Source organism: Somniosus microcephalus, chromosome 6 (assembly GCF_052327205.1).
Source record: "Somniosus microcephalus isolate GS21.2 chromosome 6, FLI_Smic_1.0, whole genome shotgun sequence".
Classification (NCBI taxonomy): domain Eukaryota; kingdom Metazoa; phylum Chordata; class Chondrichthyes; order Squaliformes; family Somniosidae; genus Somniosus; species Somniosus microcephalus.
In genome coordinates this window covers 36,146,142-36,165,027 of record NC_140992.1, presented here as the reverse complement: position 1 = coordinate 36,165,027, position 18,886 = coordinate 36,146,142, and the positions used below count along the sequence as shown (strand labels likewise).

General features: G+C 44.3%; 1 protein-coding gene across 25 annotated transcripts in view; it reads right to left on the bottom strand.

Annotated features, from left to right (window-relative positions):
- Positions 1-18,886, bottom strand: part of LOC147115607 (disks large homolog 1) — a 439,472-nt gene that overhangs the window by 77,663 nt on the left and 342,923 nt on the right. For all 25 annotated transcript variants that reach the window (XR_015078647.1, XM_085989989.1, XM_085989992.1 and 22 more), the window contains 2 exons: positions 5,565-5,721; positions 3,981-4,083 (listed from right to left, as the gene is read on the bottom strand). Coding sequence is in view for 24 of the 25 variants with exons in the window: in XM_085989989.1 (XP_085846115.1) it covers positions 3,981-4,083; positions 5,565-5,721 (260 nt within the window). In the remaining variant the exon portion in view is untranslated. The remainder of the gene's footprint in view (positions 1-3,980; positions 4,084-5,564; positions 5,722-18,886) is intronic.

The following is an 18,886-nucleotide window of genomic DNA, read 5'->3' as shown; positions in this document are numbered from 1 at the left end:
TACTCCGCGTGATGACGTCATGACGTCAGAGCTCGGAACCTTCTAGCAGTAGAGCTCGGAACCTGCTAGCAGTTGAGCTCGGAACCTGCTAGCAGTTCCAGAGAGGCTTTCAAGCAGACCAGACCTATTTGCATTGTATCTTACAGTTTCCTGTACAGCTTCATTTGTTCATTAAATGTTATTGTTTTTGATTTTCTGAGTCGATCTCAATTCTTCGGCTAGGAACCCCAGTTCCTACACTAGCGTCTTTAGAAAGAATTTCCACAGGTCCTCGCATTTTCTGCTGCAATTCACGAAGTGGGAATTGGCTGCATCAAATTTCAGGTAGAAATAGTAGATGCATTGCTGATCATCTTCCAACATTCGATGGAATCTGGAACAGTACCCATGAGATTGGAGGGTAGCTAATGTTACCCCACTATTCAAAAAAGGTAGTAGAGAGAAAACGGGGAATTACAGACCGGTAAGCCTGACATCGGTGGTGGGGAAAATGCTAGAGTCCATAAGAAAAGATGTAATAGCAGAGCACTTGGAAAACAGTGACAGGATCGGACAAAGTCAACATGGATTTACTAAAGGTAAATCGGGCTCGACTAATCTACTGGAATTTTTTGAGGATGTAACTGGTAAAATAGATAAGGGAGAACCAGTGGATGTGGTGTATTTGGACTTTCAGAAGGCTTTTGATAAGGTCCCGCATAAGAGATTAGCGTGTAAAGTTAAGGCACATGGGATTGGGGGCAAGGTATTGACTTGGATAGAGAACTGGTTGGCAGACAGAAAGCAAAGAGTTGGAATAAACGGGTCTTTTTCCGAGTGGCAGGCAGTGACTAGTGGGGTACCGCAGGGATCGGTCCTTGGATCCCAGCTATTCACAATATATATTAATGATCTAGACAAGGGAACTAGGTGTAATATCTCCAAATTTGCAGACGACACAAAGCTGGGTGGGCGTGTGTGCTGTGAGGAGGATGCCGAGAAACTCCAGGATGATTTGGACAGGTTGGGTGATTGGGCAAAAGCATGGCAGATGCAGTATAACGTGGATAAATGTGAGGTTATCCACTTTGGTGGCAAAAACAGGAAAGCAGATTATCTGAATGGCAATAGATTGGGAGAAGGAGAAGTGCAACGAGACCTGGGCATCCTTGTGCACCAGTCGCTGAAGGTAAGCATGCAGGTGCAGCAGGCGGTTTAGAAGGCAAATGGTATGTTGGCCTTCATAGCGAGGGTTTGAGTACAAGAACAAGGATGTCTTGCTGCAGTTGTACAGGGCCTTGGTGAGACCACATCTTGAGTATTGTGTGCAGTTTTGGTCGCCTTATCTGAGGAAGGATGTTCTTGCCATGGAAGGAGTTCAGCGAAGATTCACCAGGCTGATACCTGGGATGGCAGGAATGACGTATGAGGAGAGATTGAGACGATTGGGCTTGTACTCACTGGAGTTTAGAAGAATGAGAGGGGATCTCATTGAAACTTATAAAATTCTGACAGGACTGGACAGACTAGATGCAGGAAGGATGTTCCCGATGGTCGGGGAGTCCAGAACCAGGGGTCACAGTCTAAGTATAAGGGGTAGGCCATTTAGGACAGAAATGAGGAGGAATTTCTTCACCCAGAGAGTGGTGAACCTGTGGAATTCTCTACCACAGAAGGCAGTAGAAGCCAATTCAGTAAATATATTCAAGGACGAGTTGGATATATTTCTTAAGGCTAAAGGGATCCAGGGGTATGGGGAGAAAGCAGGGACCGGGTACTGAAATTGGATGATCAGCCATGATCGCATTGAATGGCGGAGCAGGCTCGAAGGGCCGAATGGCCTACTCCTGCTCCTATCTTCTATGTTTCTATGATCTTCCTCAACGGATTAATCAGGGACAGTCAGCATGGATTTGTTAATGGAAGGTCGTGTCTGACTAACATGATTGAATTTTTTGAGGAGGTAACAAGGAGGGTCGATGAGGGTAGTGCGTTTGATGTAGTCTATATGGATTTTAGCAAGGCTTTTGATAAGGTCCCGCATGGCAGACTGGTCATGAAAGTAAAAGCCCACGGGATCCAAGGCAAAGTGGCAAGTTGGATCCAAAAATGGCTCAGAGGCAGGGAACAAAGGGTAATGGTCAAAGGGTGTTTCCGTGACTGGAAGGCTGTTTCCAGTGGGGTTCCGCAGGGCTTAGTACTGGGTCCTTTGCTTTTTGTGGTATATATCAATTATTTGGACTTGAATGTAGGAAGTACGATTAAGAGGTTTACAGATGATACAAAAATTGGCCGTGTGCTTGATAATGAAGAAGAAAGCTATAGATTGCAGGAAGATATCAATGGACTGGTCAGGTGGGCAGAACAGTGGCAAATGGAATTGAATCTGGAGAAGTGTGAGGTAATGCATTTGGGGAGGGCTAACAAGGCAAAGGAATACACTATAAATGGTAGGACACTGAAGTGCAGAAGATCAGAGGGAACTTGGAGTGCACGTCCACAGATCCCTGAAGGTAGCAGGACAGGTAGATAAGGTGGTTAAGAAGGCATACGGGATACTTGCCTTTATTAGCCAAGGCATAGAATCTAAGAGCAGGGGGGTTATATGCTTGAACTATATAAAACACTAGTTAGGCCGCAGCTAGAATACTGCGTGCAGTTCTGGTCACCACATTACAGGAAGGATATGATTGCACTAGAGGGGGTGCAGAGGAGATTTACGAGGATGTTGCCTGGGTTGGGGAATTTTAGCTATGAGGAAAGATTGGATACACTGGGATTGTTTTCTTTGGAACAGAGAAGGCTGAGGGGAGACCTCATTGAGGTGTATAAAATTATGAGGGGCCTAGGTAGAGTGGATAGAAAGGACCTATTTCCCTTAGCAGAAGGATCAATAACCAGGGGGCATAGATTTAAAGTAATTGGTTGGAAGTTTAGAGGGGATTTGAGGATAATTTTTTTCACCCAGAGGGTGGTGGGGGGTCTGGAACTCACTGCCTGAAAGGGTGGTAGAGACAGAGACCTCACATTTAAAAAGTACTTAGTATCCAAGTACATTTAAAAAGTACTTGGATACCTACAAGGCTATGGATCAAGTGCTGGAAAGTGGGTTTAGGGTGGATAGCTCTTTTTCAGCCGGCATGGACAAGATGGGCCGAATGGCCTCCTTCTGTGCTGTAAATTTCTATGATTTTATGAACTCCACAGTCTGTAAGTGCTAAAAAAAAAAAAAAAAATGCCTCTGTTCAGTAAGCAGAGGTCAGGCTTTCTCAATGCATCCAACATCATGTTTACAATGTTCACCCATACCCAAGATGGCATTAGTGAAAATAAGACAGTTATATGGAACTTAATGAGTGGAGATCGCTCGAAAACACAGTGCATGAACTTCTTAGAAACGGTTGTTTTCCCCTGTGTGGTGATGTTAATACTGTACTTGTAGCTGGGTGCTTAATGGTGGCAGAATAAACTGGGTGAATATGCATTGTTTCTGCTTTTCAGACCAGAATCAGTAATTTTTCTTTCTCCAGTTTGCCTTCTTGGCAGCTCAGGATAATACTTGATTACTTATATGATACTTAAAGGCAAAAAAAGACCATTACCACATGTAGATTAATTTACAATCTACAAACATAAACAACCAACTAAAAATCCACATGGCTGCACAGCAGTAAATGTGATTGTTGAGGGATGATTCATAAACAATTTATATAGAATTAATACTTTGGAATGGACACCTCCATCGCAGACACACAGACTGAAACTCCAACCATGTCTGTTAGCAACTAACAGAAAACAAACACCGCAGTCATTGGACATTCTACAGATATGAATCAGGAGACATTTGATAAACGCAACTAGCTAATTCCAAATTCAGTTGTTTTAACATTGTGCTCAAGACTTTCCCAATACGCAGCTGTAGCACACTGACCTTTACAAAAATAAATGCAAAGATACTGATTTGTTCTTTAAATGCAGATTAACTGATCCAAAATACTCACCTTCTGGCCTGTATTGCGCTACAATAGTGACGGCTTGCCCGGCATTTTTCAGTGCTGCTGCAGCTTGCTCATGGGTGGCACTCCGCAGGTCGATACCATTCACCTGCATCAAAGACAGTCTACATTTTGAAGTGAACACGCAGAAGCTTTCCTCATTCCTTTAACTCTTTCATGTTTCAGGAAGTATCTGTTCTTTCATATTAATAAAAAAAATCTAGCACATATCAATTACATTACAATTATATAATTAAACTGGTTTTTAAAGGAGAAAAAAAGTTATTTATCTTATACATATGACAGATTTTTAAGATCCCAAAATGCTTTTCTGACTCACTTGTTTCCTAGCAGCAGAGCACAAAGTGGGATATGCAGTTTTTTTTTCTCTTAAAGGCACCAGTCAACTCCATCCTTGAGATCAGAAAATTGACAAGCGTTACCGCTCCTGATTCAGAAATGTGTGACTGTCAAGCGAGGATATGATCAGGCTCGGCAATTGGATAACATGTTGACATTCAATGTTGAGATTTAAAACATGGGCTAGATATGGAAGTGTGCCCAGGCTTGCTGAACCATACTCCAGTAGGGATCTGAAGCCTGCGGGAGAGAAAACTGGTGGGAAGGGAATATTGTGTGCGTACAGCCTGTACTGATTTTTTTGTTTAATTTGGATGCCTCTCAATTGACATTCAGGACCAGATAGGTTGCTGATCTGAGGAACTACCTACTTCAACAATTCCATATGGTATGTCAGTTGAATGACTCTGCAAAAAGGAAAGACCTGAAATGTCAGAACTGCACGGGAAAAGGCAAGGTTAAAACCATGTGCATCGCCTACAAGAGAGCCAAGAAATTATTTAAAAACTTAGATTTTTGGTGGTGGGTGGGGAGAAGGGGGCGCGTTCATCAGTGAAAGTACTTCCCTACATTTTCCTTCTGCTTTAGGTGTTTCATTACTATTCAAGCCCAGCCATCAGCAAAATCCACATTTAACAAAACTTACACGGTTTTTACATTTTTTAGTCTTGAATTTCATGAGAAGTTGAAATCAGATTTTTAAAAATATACAGGATCTAACATTGCTGTTATTTATATCCATTGTTTTGCTCATAATCCAGTTCACTGCTGGTCCATAACATTAAATTCTAGTGGGGACCATCTCACTTTATCTATAATTTTGCGGAAATTTTTATATTAAAAAGATTGAAGGCAGCTACTTAATATTGACTAATATTGATCTGGTACAAATATTTCATAGATCCTCATACACATCCACACAACACATGCGTGGTACAAACTTTCTGATGGGATTTTTCTGTTTAACACACGAAGAACACAGAAAATTCCATGCAAGCCTATCTCTATAGGTTTATTAAAATCATTAATGAGATTTTAATAGATGTGAATGTGAGCCCATTGATGGGTTTGGGAAGGATAGTGAAGTGCTGATAAAGGCTCTGGGAAATAAACTCAGCAGCCTGAGGGGGCTGGTTAGTCCAAAGACACCAAAGAAAAGCTACCATAGCAATTGGAGGATAATAACATTCAAACTTCCAACAGGAAGACAAATCAAAATAGACACTGTACCGAAATAATCCTGTCCCCTTTTCTTAGTTCACCGCTCAGGTCAGCTGGGCCTCCTGCCAATATGAAGGAAATAAAAATTCCTTCCCCATCTTCACCACCAACAATGTTAAAGCCTAGGCCTGTTGATCCTCGATGTAGCACCACCTTTCTGGGCTCCCTGCAAAGACAAAAGAAGCAGCTTACCAAACACCCCTTGCAAGTCATTTAATAGAATGAGTTCACATTACAGCAAATTGTGCTCCAAGATCAAGACAAGCCTGCATTGGGAGAAATCTGCTGGATAAGGATGAACATACGGTTAATGGTTAGAGAAATTCTTTAAACACTGTCGAAATAGACACAGAGCACCATATAGTGGCAGGGTTAATTTTAACAAATTGGTTCACTCGGCTTTCTTCCATCCATGCTTTCTCCTTTTTGGGGGGGCAGAAGGGAGCGAGGAGGAAGTTAGGAAAGAAGAAGCTTGATGGATCAAGAACAACCTACATTTATATAGCGCCTTTAACGTGATAAAATGTCCCAAGGCGCTTCACAGGAGTGTCATCAAAAACCAAATGTGACACCAAGCCATATAAGGAGATGTTAGGGCAGATGACCAAAAGATTGGTAAGAGGTAAGTTTTAAGGAGCGTCTTAAAGGAGGAAAGAGAAGTGGAGAGGCGGAGAGATTTAGGGAAGGAATTCCAGTGCTTAGGACCTGGGCAGCTGAAGGCACCAATGGTTGAGCAATTAAAATCGGGGATGTTCAAGAGGCCAGAATTGGCGGAGCGCAGAGCTCTCGGGGGATTATAGGGCTGCAGGATATTACAGAGATTGGGAGGGGCGAGGCCACAGAGCGATTTGAAAACCAGAATGAGAATTTTAAAATCGAGGCGTTGCTTAACTGGGAGCCAATGCAGGTCAGCGAGCACAGGGGAGATGGGTGAGCAGGACTTGGTGTGAGCTAGGGCACGGGCGGCAGAGTTTGAGGTCCTCAAGTTTATGGAGGGTAGAACTAGGGAGGCCGGCCAGGAGTGCGTTGGAATAGTTAAGTCTAGAGGTGACAAAGGCATGGATGAGGGTCTTAGCAGCAGATAAGCTGAGGCGAGGGCGGAGACAGGCGATGTTATGGAGGTGGAAATGGGAGCTCTTAGTGATGGAATGGATAGGAGGTAGGAAGCTCAACTCGTGATCAAATATGACATCAAGGTTGCGAACAGACTTGGTCAGCCTCAGACAGTTGCCAGGGAGTGGGATCGAATCAGTGGCAAGGAAACGGAGTTGGTGGCGTGAACCGAAGACAACGGCTTCGGTCTTCCCGATATTTAATTGAAGGAAATTTCTGCTCATCCAGTGCTGGATGTCAGACAAGCAGTCTGACGGTATAGAGACGGTGGAGGGTTCAAGAGAGGTGGAGGAGAGGTAGAGCTGGGTATCATCAGCGTACATGTGAAAACTCACGCTGTGTCGCCAGATGATGTCACTGAGGGGCAGCATGTAGATGAGAAATAGGAGGGGGCCAAGGACAGATCCTTGGGGGACACCAGAGGTGACAGTGTGGGAGCGGGAAGAGAAGCCATTGCAGGTGATTCTATGGCTACGGCTGGAAAAATAGCAATGAAACCAGGAGAGTGCAGTCCCATCCAACTGGACGACGGTGGAGAGGCGTTGGAGCAGAATTTTGTGGTCAACCGTGTCAAAGGCTGCAGACCGGTCGAGAAGGGATAGTTTACCTTTGTCGCAGTCAATTAGGATGTCATTTGCGACCGTGGCAAGAGTTGTTTCCATACTGTGGCGGGGGTGGAAACCTGATTGGAGGGATTCAAACAAGGAGTTCCGGGAAAGATGGTCACGGATTTGGGAGGCGCCAACATGTTCAAGGACTTTATTTTCCTCTTCCTGAGGTGACAATTTTTCAATAAACAAAAATTTGTGGAAGGGCTTTAAAGGTTTTTGCAAAAACTAACTTAGAACCATCTGTTTCTGTCCAGCTAAACTAGGTTTAACAACTTGATATTAAAAAAAGAGAAACCCCAACAAAATTAATATATAAAAAAACCTTACTGGAAAAAGACACTTTCATTATTAGATAACTAGTCATGGTTCATTGCTCGTCTGTTGTTACCTAATTCCAGCTGGGACAGCAGCAAGGAAAATCAGCCAGGGTTCCTGCTCCTGATCCCTGATGGATAGGCGAAGTCAGAATCAGGCTCAGCTGTGATGCTGTCAAATGGCTTGCGGACACTCGCTATCAAGATATGCGTAAGTAATGGCTACTTGGGCAAGGCACCAAAGAGTACTCTATGTATATGCCGTTAGACGGAGGGGTAAAATCCCAGCAGATAACACGGTTTCCTGCAGTGCTCAAATTAATCCAGAGAGGAAATATGAACCAAAAAATCATTCATGCCTTAATTACACACCTTAGGTCTGGACTCTCTCCACATCTTTGTAGGGTTCATTTGTGAGATGTGCAGTGACTGTCATTTGGCAAGAATGTGTGGAATGACCATATTGTGCAACATGTTGCTGTAATTTTGGCAAAAGGAAGGAGTAAGAAGAAAGCCAATCTAAAAGGCTCAACTGTCCAGTTCATGGAATCGTATGTACCTGCACTTCATTAAATAAAGTCAGAAGTGGGGATGCTCGCTGAAGATTGCAGTGTTCAGTTCCATTCACAATTCCTCAGATAATGAAGCAGTCCGTACCCAAGCCTGGATGACAACCAGGTTGGGGCTGGTAAGTGGCAAGTAACATTCGAGCCACACAAGTGCCAGAAAATTACCATCTCCAACGAGAGCATCTAACCGCCTCCCCTTGACATTCAATTACATTACCATCGCCACATCCCCCACTATCAACATCCTGGGGGCACCATTGACCAGAAACTTAACTGGACCATCCATATAAATACTGTGGCTACAAGAGCAGGTCGGAGGCTAGGTATTCTACGGCGAGTGTCTCCCCATCTGACTCCCCAAAGCCTTTCCACCACCTACAAGGCACAAGTCAGGAGTGTGATGGAATACTCTCCACTTGCCTGGATGAGTGCAGCTCCAACAACATTCAAGAAGCTCGACACCATCCAGGATAAAGCAGCCTTCATCAACAATTCATCTACCACCATAAACATTCACTCTCTCCACCACCGGCGTACCGTGGCTGTAGTGCGCACCATCTACAAGATACACTGCAGCAACTCATCAAGGCTTCTTCAACAGCACCTCCCAAACCCTCGACCTCTACCACCTAGAAGGACAAGGGCAGCAGGCGCATGGGACCACCACCACCTGCAGGTTCCCCTCCAAGTCACACACCATCCTGACTTGGAAATATATCACCGATCCTTCATCGTCGCTGAGTCGGAATCCTGGAACTCCATCCCTAACAGCACTGTGGGAGTACCTTCACCACACGGACTGCAGCGGTTCAAGGCGGTGGCTCACCACCACCTTCTCAAGGGCAAGTAGGGATGGGCAATAAATGCTGGCCTTGCCAGCGGCAACCACATCCCATGAATGAATAAAACAAAACAAGTGAGCAATGACAAATTACACACATTCCTACTTATCATATCTTGGATCTTTCAATCCTTTATGGTCCAGTCTGATAAATTGCTCGGAAGTCACGGCTTTCTAAAACTCAACCAACATAACGTGATTTTAGATAAAAATTGCATTTAGCTTTTAATATTAATGCATCACTGACTTCACATTGGTTTAAAGAGAAACATTCCACTTAAGCATTCCATGGATAAAATATTACATCATATCTCAAAACAAATTTGACTGAGCATTGCATTTTGTAGGTTAAGATAATATAAGCCTGAAACTTAGCTTTTGCTGGTATTAATTTTAAGACATCAGTTAAGGTGCCACTTTTTTTTTAGTTGAAGGTCTATCAATTAGAGTAAGTGGACTGGTGATACTATAAATTTCTACAGGAATGCAAAAATTTAAGGAGCAAATGGCCCAGATTTTCCGATCGCAGGCCTCCCGCAGGCGGAGGGCTGCGATCTGGAAAAATCTGCGCCCTGACCTGAGGGCTCCCGGGAGGCGCACAGTTCCGCTGCTGGGCATCTCCAAACTGCCGGTGTGCAGGGCCCACGTATCCCAGAGGCGTAGGCGGTTCGCAGCCTCCCTGGGATCACGTGGGACATGTGGAGCCAATCAGAGAAGAGAATCTCCCTTCATACATTTGACAGGAAGACCTGTCAAATATATGAATGGAGATCACCCCCAAAAACATAGTAAAACTTCAAATAATTTTTTTTGAAAAATCACTTGAAATGACAAACTAACTTTTAAATTTTTTTTTACATTTTTGAAAAAAATAATTAAAGTTTTTAACGGGGCTAAAAATAAACTTAACTTTCTTTAAAGTATTTTTAAATGATAAATCAGTGGGGAAATTTTTTATTTTACTTTTTTCAATTCTTATCCTGGTAAAAGCAGGCCTTACGCTTTTACCAGACGCAAGAATTGTGAGTGTTTTCTGCGGGCGGAGGGTCTCCAAAAAGCAGAACTATCCGCCCGCAGAGGCCATGCTCCAGGGCAGCCGGAGGATCTGTCAAGAGCTTTCTTGACAGATCGGAAATGCCGGTTTCCAGCGCATGCACAGTGCATGCCTGAAACCAGCATCTCCGATGTCCCTATGGGTGGGTGCACAGCACGTACCCACCCGTAGGGATCGGAATCGGAATATCGGGTCCAATGAGGCCAGTTTTTCCCATGTTGGGTTGGCACTTGCTGAATCACCTCCATGCTGACCCAAAAAGCTGGCTGATACAAATGGCTGGAGTCTTTGTGGTACGTTTGCTCTGCATAATTTCAGCAGAGCAGCTCTGGTTGAGAGACATTATCCAAAATGGGGGTCTCCATGACGGGCAAAATATGTCAATGTCAGGTACTAAACGCAATATTTTTCAATTGTACATATTGGGGGAGGTCAAAGAAAAAAAGTTCTTGCAACACAAAACACTCCCTCTAGCCTTTTACTGCTTAAAGCTGCTGTTAAGGCTGATCAACAACAGAGGGCAGCAAATCTCTGCATATATTGATCAAGGGCTGCTTTATAAAAGATAACAGCAATCCAACTACAGAGCTCTCCAAAGAAAGAAAGATAGATATAGATCTTGGATTTCTACAGCACCTTCCACGATCTCAGGTCACCCTAAAATAGAGAGTTATAGAACAGGAGTCTAAAAAGATGGTTAAACAAAGTGAGAGGAAATCCTATTAAAAATGAGTTAAACTGGCAGTACAGCAATACACACAGTGTCTGTAATAAAACAGGGGAGCTGGAGTCATTCATGCGTTGTGAGGAACCAGATATAGTATGGATTAGGGATTACTGAGACACGGCTACAGATAAATCAGGACTGGGAATTAAACATTGCAGGGTATAACATATTTAGAAAAGATAGAGGGGAAAAAGGAGGTGGAGTAGCTGTACTCATTAGGGATAACATAATGGCAGTAGAAAAAAGTGAGATAGATATCAGCAAGACAGAATTAGAATCCATATGGATAGAGACAAAAGATAAAGGATCAATCACACTAATAGGCGTAGTCTACAGACCACCTAATAGTGGAAGGGAGGTGGAGGAAGAAATATGCAGACAACTTAGGGAAATGGGTAAAAAACATAGAATGGAGGATTTCAACTACCCTGATATTAATTGGACAGAAGAGGTAGGTAAAGGGGATAAGGGAAAGGAGTTCCTACAATGTGCACAGGACTCCGTACTAACCCAATATGTAAAAAGCCCAAGGGAGGATTCACTATTGGGTTAAGTAATGGGAAATGAACCAGAGCAGATAAGGGTAGCAAAAGTAGGGAATATATAGGCAATAGTGACCATAATACAATACGCTTTAAGATGATAATTGAGAACGTAAGAACATAAGAAATAGGAGCTGGAGTAGGCCATTTGGCCCTTCGAAACTCCTCCGCTATTCAATAAGATCATGGCTGATCTTCTACCTCATCTCCACTTTCCTGAACTATCCCCATATCTCTTGATTCCATTAATATTCAAAAATCTATCGATCCCTGTCTTGAATATACTCAACGACTGAGCCTCGACAGCCCTCTGGGGTAGAGAATTCCAAAGATTCACCACCCTCTGAGTGAAGGAATTTCTCCTCATCTCAGTCCTAAATGGCTGACCCCTTATTCTGAGACTGTGACCCCTGGTTCTAGACACTCCTGCTAGGGGCAACATTGTCCCTGCATCTACACTGTCAAGCCCTGTAAGAATTTTGTATGTTTCAATGAGATCACACCTCATTCTTCTAAACTCTAGAGAATATAGGCCGAGTCTACTCAATTTCTCCTCATAGGACAATCCTCCCATCCCAGGAACCAGTCTGGTGAACCTTCGTTGTACTCCCTCTATGGCAAGTATATCCTTCCTTAGGTAAGGAGGCCAAAACTGTACACAATACTCCAGGTGTGGTCTCACCAGGGCCCTATATAATTGCAGTAAGACGTCTTTACTCTTCTACTCAAATCCTCTTGTAATAAAGGCCAACATACCATTTGCTTTCCTAATTGCTTGCTGTACCTACATGTTATTCAGTGATTCGTGTACAAGGAGACACAGGTCCCGCTGAACACCAACATTTCCCAATCTCTCACCATTTAAAAAATGCTTTTCGATTTTTCCTACCAAAGTGGATAACTTCACATTTCTCCACATTATATTCCATTTGCCATGTTCTTGCCCACTCAATTAGCCTGTCTATATCCCCTTGAAGCCTCCTTGCATCCTCCTCACAACTTACATTCCCACCCAGCTTTGTATCATCAGCAAACTTGGATATATTACATTTGGTCCCCTCATCCACATCATCGATGTAGATTGTGAATAGAACAGATCTAGCAGCTCAAAACTGGGCATCCATGAGGCGCTGCGGGCAATCAGCAGCAGCAGAATTGTATTCCACCACAATCTGTAACCTCATGGCCCGGCATATCCCTCACTCCACCATTACCATCAAGCCAGGGGACCAACCCTAGTTCAATAAGGAGTGTAGAAGAGCATGCCAGGAGCAGCACCAGGCATACCTAAAAATGAGGTGCCAACCTGGGGAAGCTGCAACACAGGACGACATGCATGCTAAAAAGCAGAAGCAGCATTCTATAGATAGGGCTAAGCAATCCCACAATCAACAGATCAGATCAAAGCTCTGCAGTCCTGCCACATCCAGTCGTGAATGGTGGTGGACCATTGAACAACTAACAGGAGGAGGAGGCTCCATGAATAGACCAATCCTCAATGATGGTGGAGCCCAGCACGTGAGTGCAAAAGACAAGGCTGAGGCGTCTGCAAGCAACTTCAGCCAGAAGTGCCGAGTGGATGATCCATATCGGCCTACTCCCGAGGTCCCCACCATCACAGAAGCCAGTCTCCAGCCAATTCGATTCACTCCACGTGATATCAAGAAATGGCTGAGCACACTGGATACAGCAAAGGCTATGGGCCCCAACAACATCCCGGTTATCGTGCTGAAGACTTGTGCTCCAAAATGAGCCACGCCGCTAGCCAAGCTGTTCCAGTACTGCTACAACGCTGGCATCTATCCAACAATGTGGAAAGCTACCCAGGTATGTCCTGTCCACAAAAAGTAGGACAAATCCAATCCGGCCAATTGCCGCCCCATCAGTCTACTCTCAACGTTCAGCAGAGTGATGGAAGGTATCATCAACAGTGCTATCAAGCGGCACTCACTCACCAATAACCTGCTCACAGATGCCCAGTTTGGGTTCCACCAAGACCGCTCGGCTCCCAACCTCATTACAGCCTTGGTCCAAACATGGACAAAGGATCTGAATTCCAGAGGTAAGGAGAGAGTGACTGCCCTCGACATCAAGGCAGCATTTGACAGAGTGTGGCATCAAGGAGCCCTAGTAAAACTGAAGTCACTGAGAATCGGGAGGGGGGGGAAACTCTCCACTAGCTGGAATCATAGCTAGCACAAAGGAAGATGGTTGTAGTGGTTTAAGGTCAATCATCACAGCCTCAGGACATCACTGCAGGAGTTCCTCAGGGCAGTGTCCTAGACCCAACCATCTTCCGCTGCTTCAATAACCTTCCCTCCAACATAAGGTCAGGAATGGGGATGTTTGCTGATGACAGCAGTGTTCCGCGCCATTCACAACTCCTCAGATAGTGAAGCAGTCCATGCCCGCATGCAACAAGACCTGGACGATGTTCAGGCTTGGGCTGATTAAGTGGCAGGTAACATTTGCGCCACAGAAGTGCCAGGCAATTACTACCTCCAACAAGCGATAGTCTAGCCACTGCCCCATGACATTCAATGGCATTACCATCGCTGAATCCCCCACCATCAACATCCTGGGGGCCACCATTGACCAGAAACTTAACTGGACCAACCACATAAATACTGTGGCAACAAGAGCAGGTCAGAGGCTAGGTATTCTGCAGCAAGTGTCTCAGCTCCCGACTCCCCAAAGCCTTTCCACCATCTACAAGGCACAAGTCAGGAGTGTGATGGAATACTCTCCACTTGCCTGGATGAGTGCAGCTCCAACAACACTCAAGAAGCTCGACAACATCCAGGAGAAAGCAGCCCGCTTGATTGGCACCCCGTCCACCACCTTAAACATTCACTCCCTCCACCACTGGCGCATTGCGGCTGCAATGTGTACCATCTACAAGATGCACTGCAGCAACTCGCCAAGGCTTCTTCGACAGCACCTCCCAAACCCGCGACCTCTTCCACCTAGAAGGACAAGGGCAGCAGGTGCAAGGGAACACCATCACCTCCAAGTTCCCCTCCAAGGCAAACACCATCCTGACTGGGAAATATATTGCCGATCCTGCATCGTCGCTGGGTCAAAATCCTGGAACTCCCTACCTAACAGCACTGTGGGAGTACCTTCACCACACGAACTGCAGCAGTTCAAGGCGGCGGCTCAGCACCACCTTCTCAAGGGCAATTAGTAATGGGCAATAAATGCTGGCCTTGCCATCGACGCCCGCATCCCCTAAACGAATAATTCAAAAAAAATAGCTGAGGCCCAAGCACTAATCCTTGCGGTACCCCACTAGTTACAGCCTGCCAACCCGAAAATGACCCGTTTATTCCTGCTCTGTTTTCTGCCCCTTAACTAATCCTCAATCTATGCTAGTATATTACCCCCAATCCAGTGAGCCCTAATTTTGTTTAATAACCTCTTGTGTGGCACCTTATCAAATGCTTTCTGAAAATCCAAATACACCTCATCCACTGGTTCCCCCTTATCTATTCTGCTTGTTACAATCTCAAAAAATTCTAACAGATTTGTCAAACACGATTTCCCTTTCATAAATCCGTGTTGACTCTGCCCAATCCTATTATTATTTTCTAAGTGCCCTGTTACCACGTCCTTAATAATCGATGCTAGCATTTTCCCTACTACTGATGCCAGGCTAACTGGTCTGTAATTCCCCGTTTTCGCCCTCTTTTCTTAAATAGTGGGGTTACATTTGCTACCTTCTAATCTGCGGGAACCGTTCTAGAATCTGTGGAATTTTGGAAAATGACAACCAATGCATCCACTATCTCTATAGCCAACTCTTTCAAAACACTAGGAGGTAGGCCATCCGGTCCAGGCAATTTATCGGCTTTCAGTCCCATTAACTTCTCCAGTACTACTTTTTTTTTTTTTTTACTAACACCAATATCTTTCAGTTCCTCATTCTCGCCTGACCCTTGGTTGTCCACTATTTCCTGGAAGTTTTTTGCGTCTTCTTCCGTGAAGGCAGACACAAAGTATTTGTTTAATTTCTCTGCCATTTCCTTATTCCCCATTATAATTTCTCCTGTCTCAGCCTGTAAGGGACCCACATTTACTTTTGCTAATCTTTTTACACACCTATAGAAGCTTTTACAGTCTGTTTTTATGTATCTCGCTAGTTTACTCTCATTCTATTTTCCCTTTCTTTATCAATTTCTTGGCCCTCCTTTGCTGAATTCTAAAATCCTCCCAATCCTCAGGCTTATTACTCTTTTTGGCAGCATTATAAGCCTCTTCCTTTGATCTAATGCTATCTTTAACTTCTCTTGTTAGTCACGGTTGGATCACTTTACCTGTGGGGTTTTTGTGCCTTAAAGGAATGTATATTTGTTGTAAATTATGTATTAATTATTTAAATGCTAGCCATTGCTTGTCCACTGTCGTACCTTTTCATGTAGTTCCCCAATCTACCTTAACCAACTCGCCCCTCATACTTACGTAGTTTGCTTTGTTCAACATAGAAACATAGAAGATAGGAGCAGGAGCAGGTCATTCGGCCCCTCGAGCCTGCTCCGCCATTCAATGAGATCATGGCTGATCATCCAAATTCAGTACCCTGTCCCTGCCATCTCCCCATATCCCTTTAGCCTTAAGAAATATATCTGACTCCTTCTTCACTCAGAGGGTAGTAGGTCTGTGGAATTTGCTGCCTCAGAAAGCTGTGGAAGCTACATCATTAAATACATTTAAAACAGAAATAGACAGTTTCTTAGAAGTAAAGGGAATTAGGGGTTACGGGGAGCGGGCAGGAAATTGGACATGAGTCTAGGTTCGGATCGGTCATGGCCCTGTGGGTAACGGAGCGGGCCATGGGGCCGTGTAGCCTGGTTCTGCTCCTACTTCTTGTGTTCTAATTATGTGTTAGATTTCAGGAGATGGTTCTATTCCTGTTCCTGGCTGGGGTGGAGATCACCTTTTACAGAAGGTAAGTACTGTAGAAAATATAGGGACAGTGATCTCCTGGACGAGTTTCGATCGCCTAGATGGGTCGGAGAGGAATTTCCCAGATTTTTTTCTCCCAAATTGGCCATTGGGTTTTTATCTGGTTTTTTGCCTCTCCCAGGAGATCACATGAGTTCGGGAGGGATGTAGAGTGATAGTAGATTTGAGGTTAGGATCAGATCAGCCATGATCTTATTGAATGGTGGAGCAGGCTCGAGGGGCCGATTGGCCTACTCCTGCTCTTATTTCTTATTTTCTTATGTTCTTGAATATATTTAATGAATTGGCCTCTACTGCCTTCTGTGGTAGAGAATTCCACAGGTTCACCACTCTGGGTGAAGAAATTCCTCCTCATCTCTGTCCTAAATGGCTTACCCCTTATCCTTAGACTGTGACCCCTGGTTCTGGACTCCCCGACCATCAGGAACATCCTTTCTGCATCTAGTCTGTCTAGTCCTGTTAGAATTTTATAAGTTTCAATGAGATCCCCTCTCATTCTTCTAAACTCCAGCGAGTATAAGCCCAATCGACCCAATCTCTCCTCATACGTCATTCCTGCCATCCCAGGTATCAGCCTTTAGATTTAAGACGCTAGTTTCGGATTTAACCAAGTCACTTTCAAACTCAACATAAAATTCTATCATATTATGATCACTCGTCCCTAAAGGCCCCTTTACTACAAGGTTATGAATTAACCCTTTCTCGTTGCACAATACTAGATCTAAAATAGCCTGTTCTCTAATTGGTTGCGCAACATACTGATCTAGAAAACTATCTTGAATACATCCCATAAATGTCCTCCAAACTATTACTGCAAATTTGGTTTGCCCAGTCTATATGTAGATTAAAGTCCTCATGATTACCCTCGTTACATGCGCCTCTAGTTTCCTGATTTAATCTCTGCCCTACATTACAACTACTGTTTGGGGACCTATCAACAACTCCCATCGATTTTTTCTGCCCCTTGCTGTTTCTTAGCTCCACCCAAACTATTCTACTTCTTGATTTTCTGAGCCAAGATCCTTTCTCTGTACTGTCTTCATGCCATCCTTTATCATAAAACCCTCCTCGTTTTCCATTTTGCCCATCCCTTCTAAAAGTTATGTATCCTGGAATATTTAGTTCCCAACCTTGGCCACTTTGCAACCACGAGGAGGACATACATATGACGAAAACCAAGTTAATAGTTTTGGAGAAAAGCTGCTTTTGAGGGGGTGAGAATAGAAATTGAGGAAAAAATGGGCAACAATATTGGCAAACAACAACAATGGGAAACATTTAAAACGACGTTCAACAGAGCGCAGGAAAAATATATTCCACTAAAAGAACAAACTAAACAATAATGAGACTCCATGGATGAATAAAGCCATAAGGAAACAATTGAGGGTAAGGAAAGAGGCATACATTAAGCACATAGACAGCAGAGGAGTGCATAAGTAAGAATGCATCCACGCATTTTAAAAGAATCTAGGGAAGAGATAGCAGAGGCATTATTGCGCATATTTAATAATTCGTTAGAAAAAGGTATAGTGCCAGAGGACTGGCGGATAGCTAACGTAATACCGATATTTAAGAGGGATAGAACATGTCCAGGTGATTATAGACCAGTCAGCTTAACATCGGTAGTAGGAAAAATAATGGAATCCCTACTAAAGGGGAAAATAGAAGAACATCTAGAAACCAAAAATATAATTATGAACAGTCAGCATGGATTTCAAAAGGCAAAGTCTTGCTTGACCAACCTCATTGAATTTTTTGAAGAGGTAACTGTTGTGTATGTACCTTTAAGAGAATAGCTGGTCTCAGACTGCAGTACCGGCAGTGACCACCCCTGTATAAAAGGCGCTAGAGAGCCTCTGTTGTTTAGTTTCGTTATGGACTTCCACCAGTAAAGATCTGTTTGTTTTCTCTCCTGCTAGTCCGTGTCTCAATCATTCACGGACTTAACACTGGCGACGAGTAAGAAACAAACTTACCTGCAACTCAGCAGCAGCTCCGACGACGTTGTTGAAGGTCGGAGCCAGAAGAAAAAAGAGGCCATTGAAACTCGAGAAACGGGCGTCGACCGTCAATCATCGATTTAAAAACTTGCAGGAGCGACTTTCCAGAGCCAGGCTGGGTTCCTCGGTCCGTGGTTTCCCAGCTAATCGGGCTGGTGGCAGGTAGTGCTCTGATCCTTCCTGGGCTGCGGCGGGCTGAAACTCGATCGGGTGGCCTTTCAACGGGGCCGGGCAGCGAGTCGGGAAGCAAAGAGAGAGAGGGTGGAGCATACAGGGCGCGGCCGGTGTTTCGAAGCCAGGCAGCGTTCGGACCTAAGAAGAGGGAGGGAAGTGTCCCAGAGGGTCCGCTCCACGACGGGAAAATAATAAAAGAAAAAGAATACGCGCAAGAAACCGTGGAAAGCAACGCTAACAACAGCGGGGAAGAAAGCAAAGCGCGGGAGGCGCCATTTTAGATTTGCAAGCTGCCGAAGACTGGCTGTATCACTGCTTTTGATAATACATTAGAGGACTGGACCACGTATGTGGAAAGAGTCGAGGTATATTTTGAGGCAAACGATATAGCGGAGGGGAAACAGGCATCGATATTGCTAAA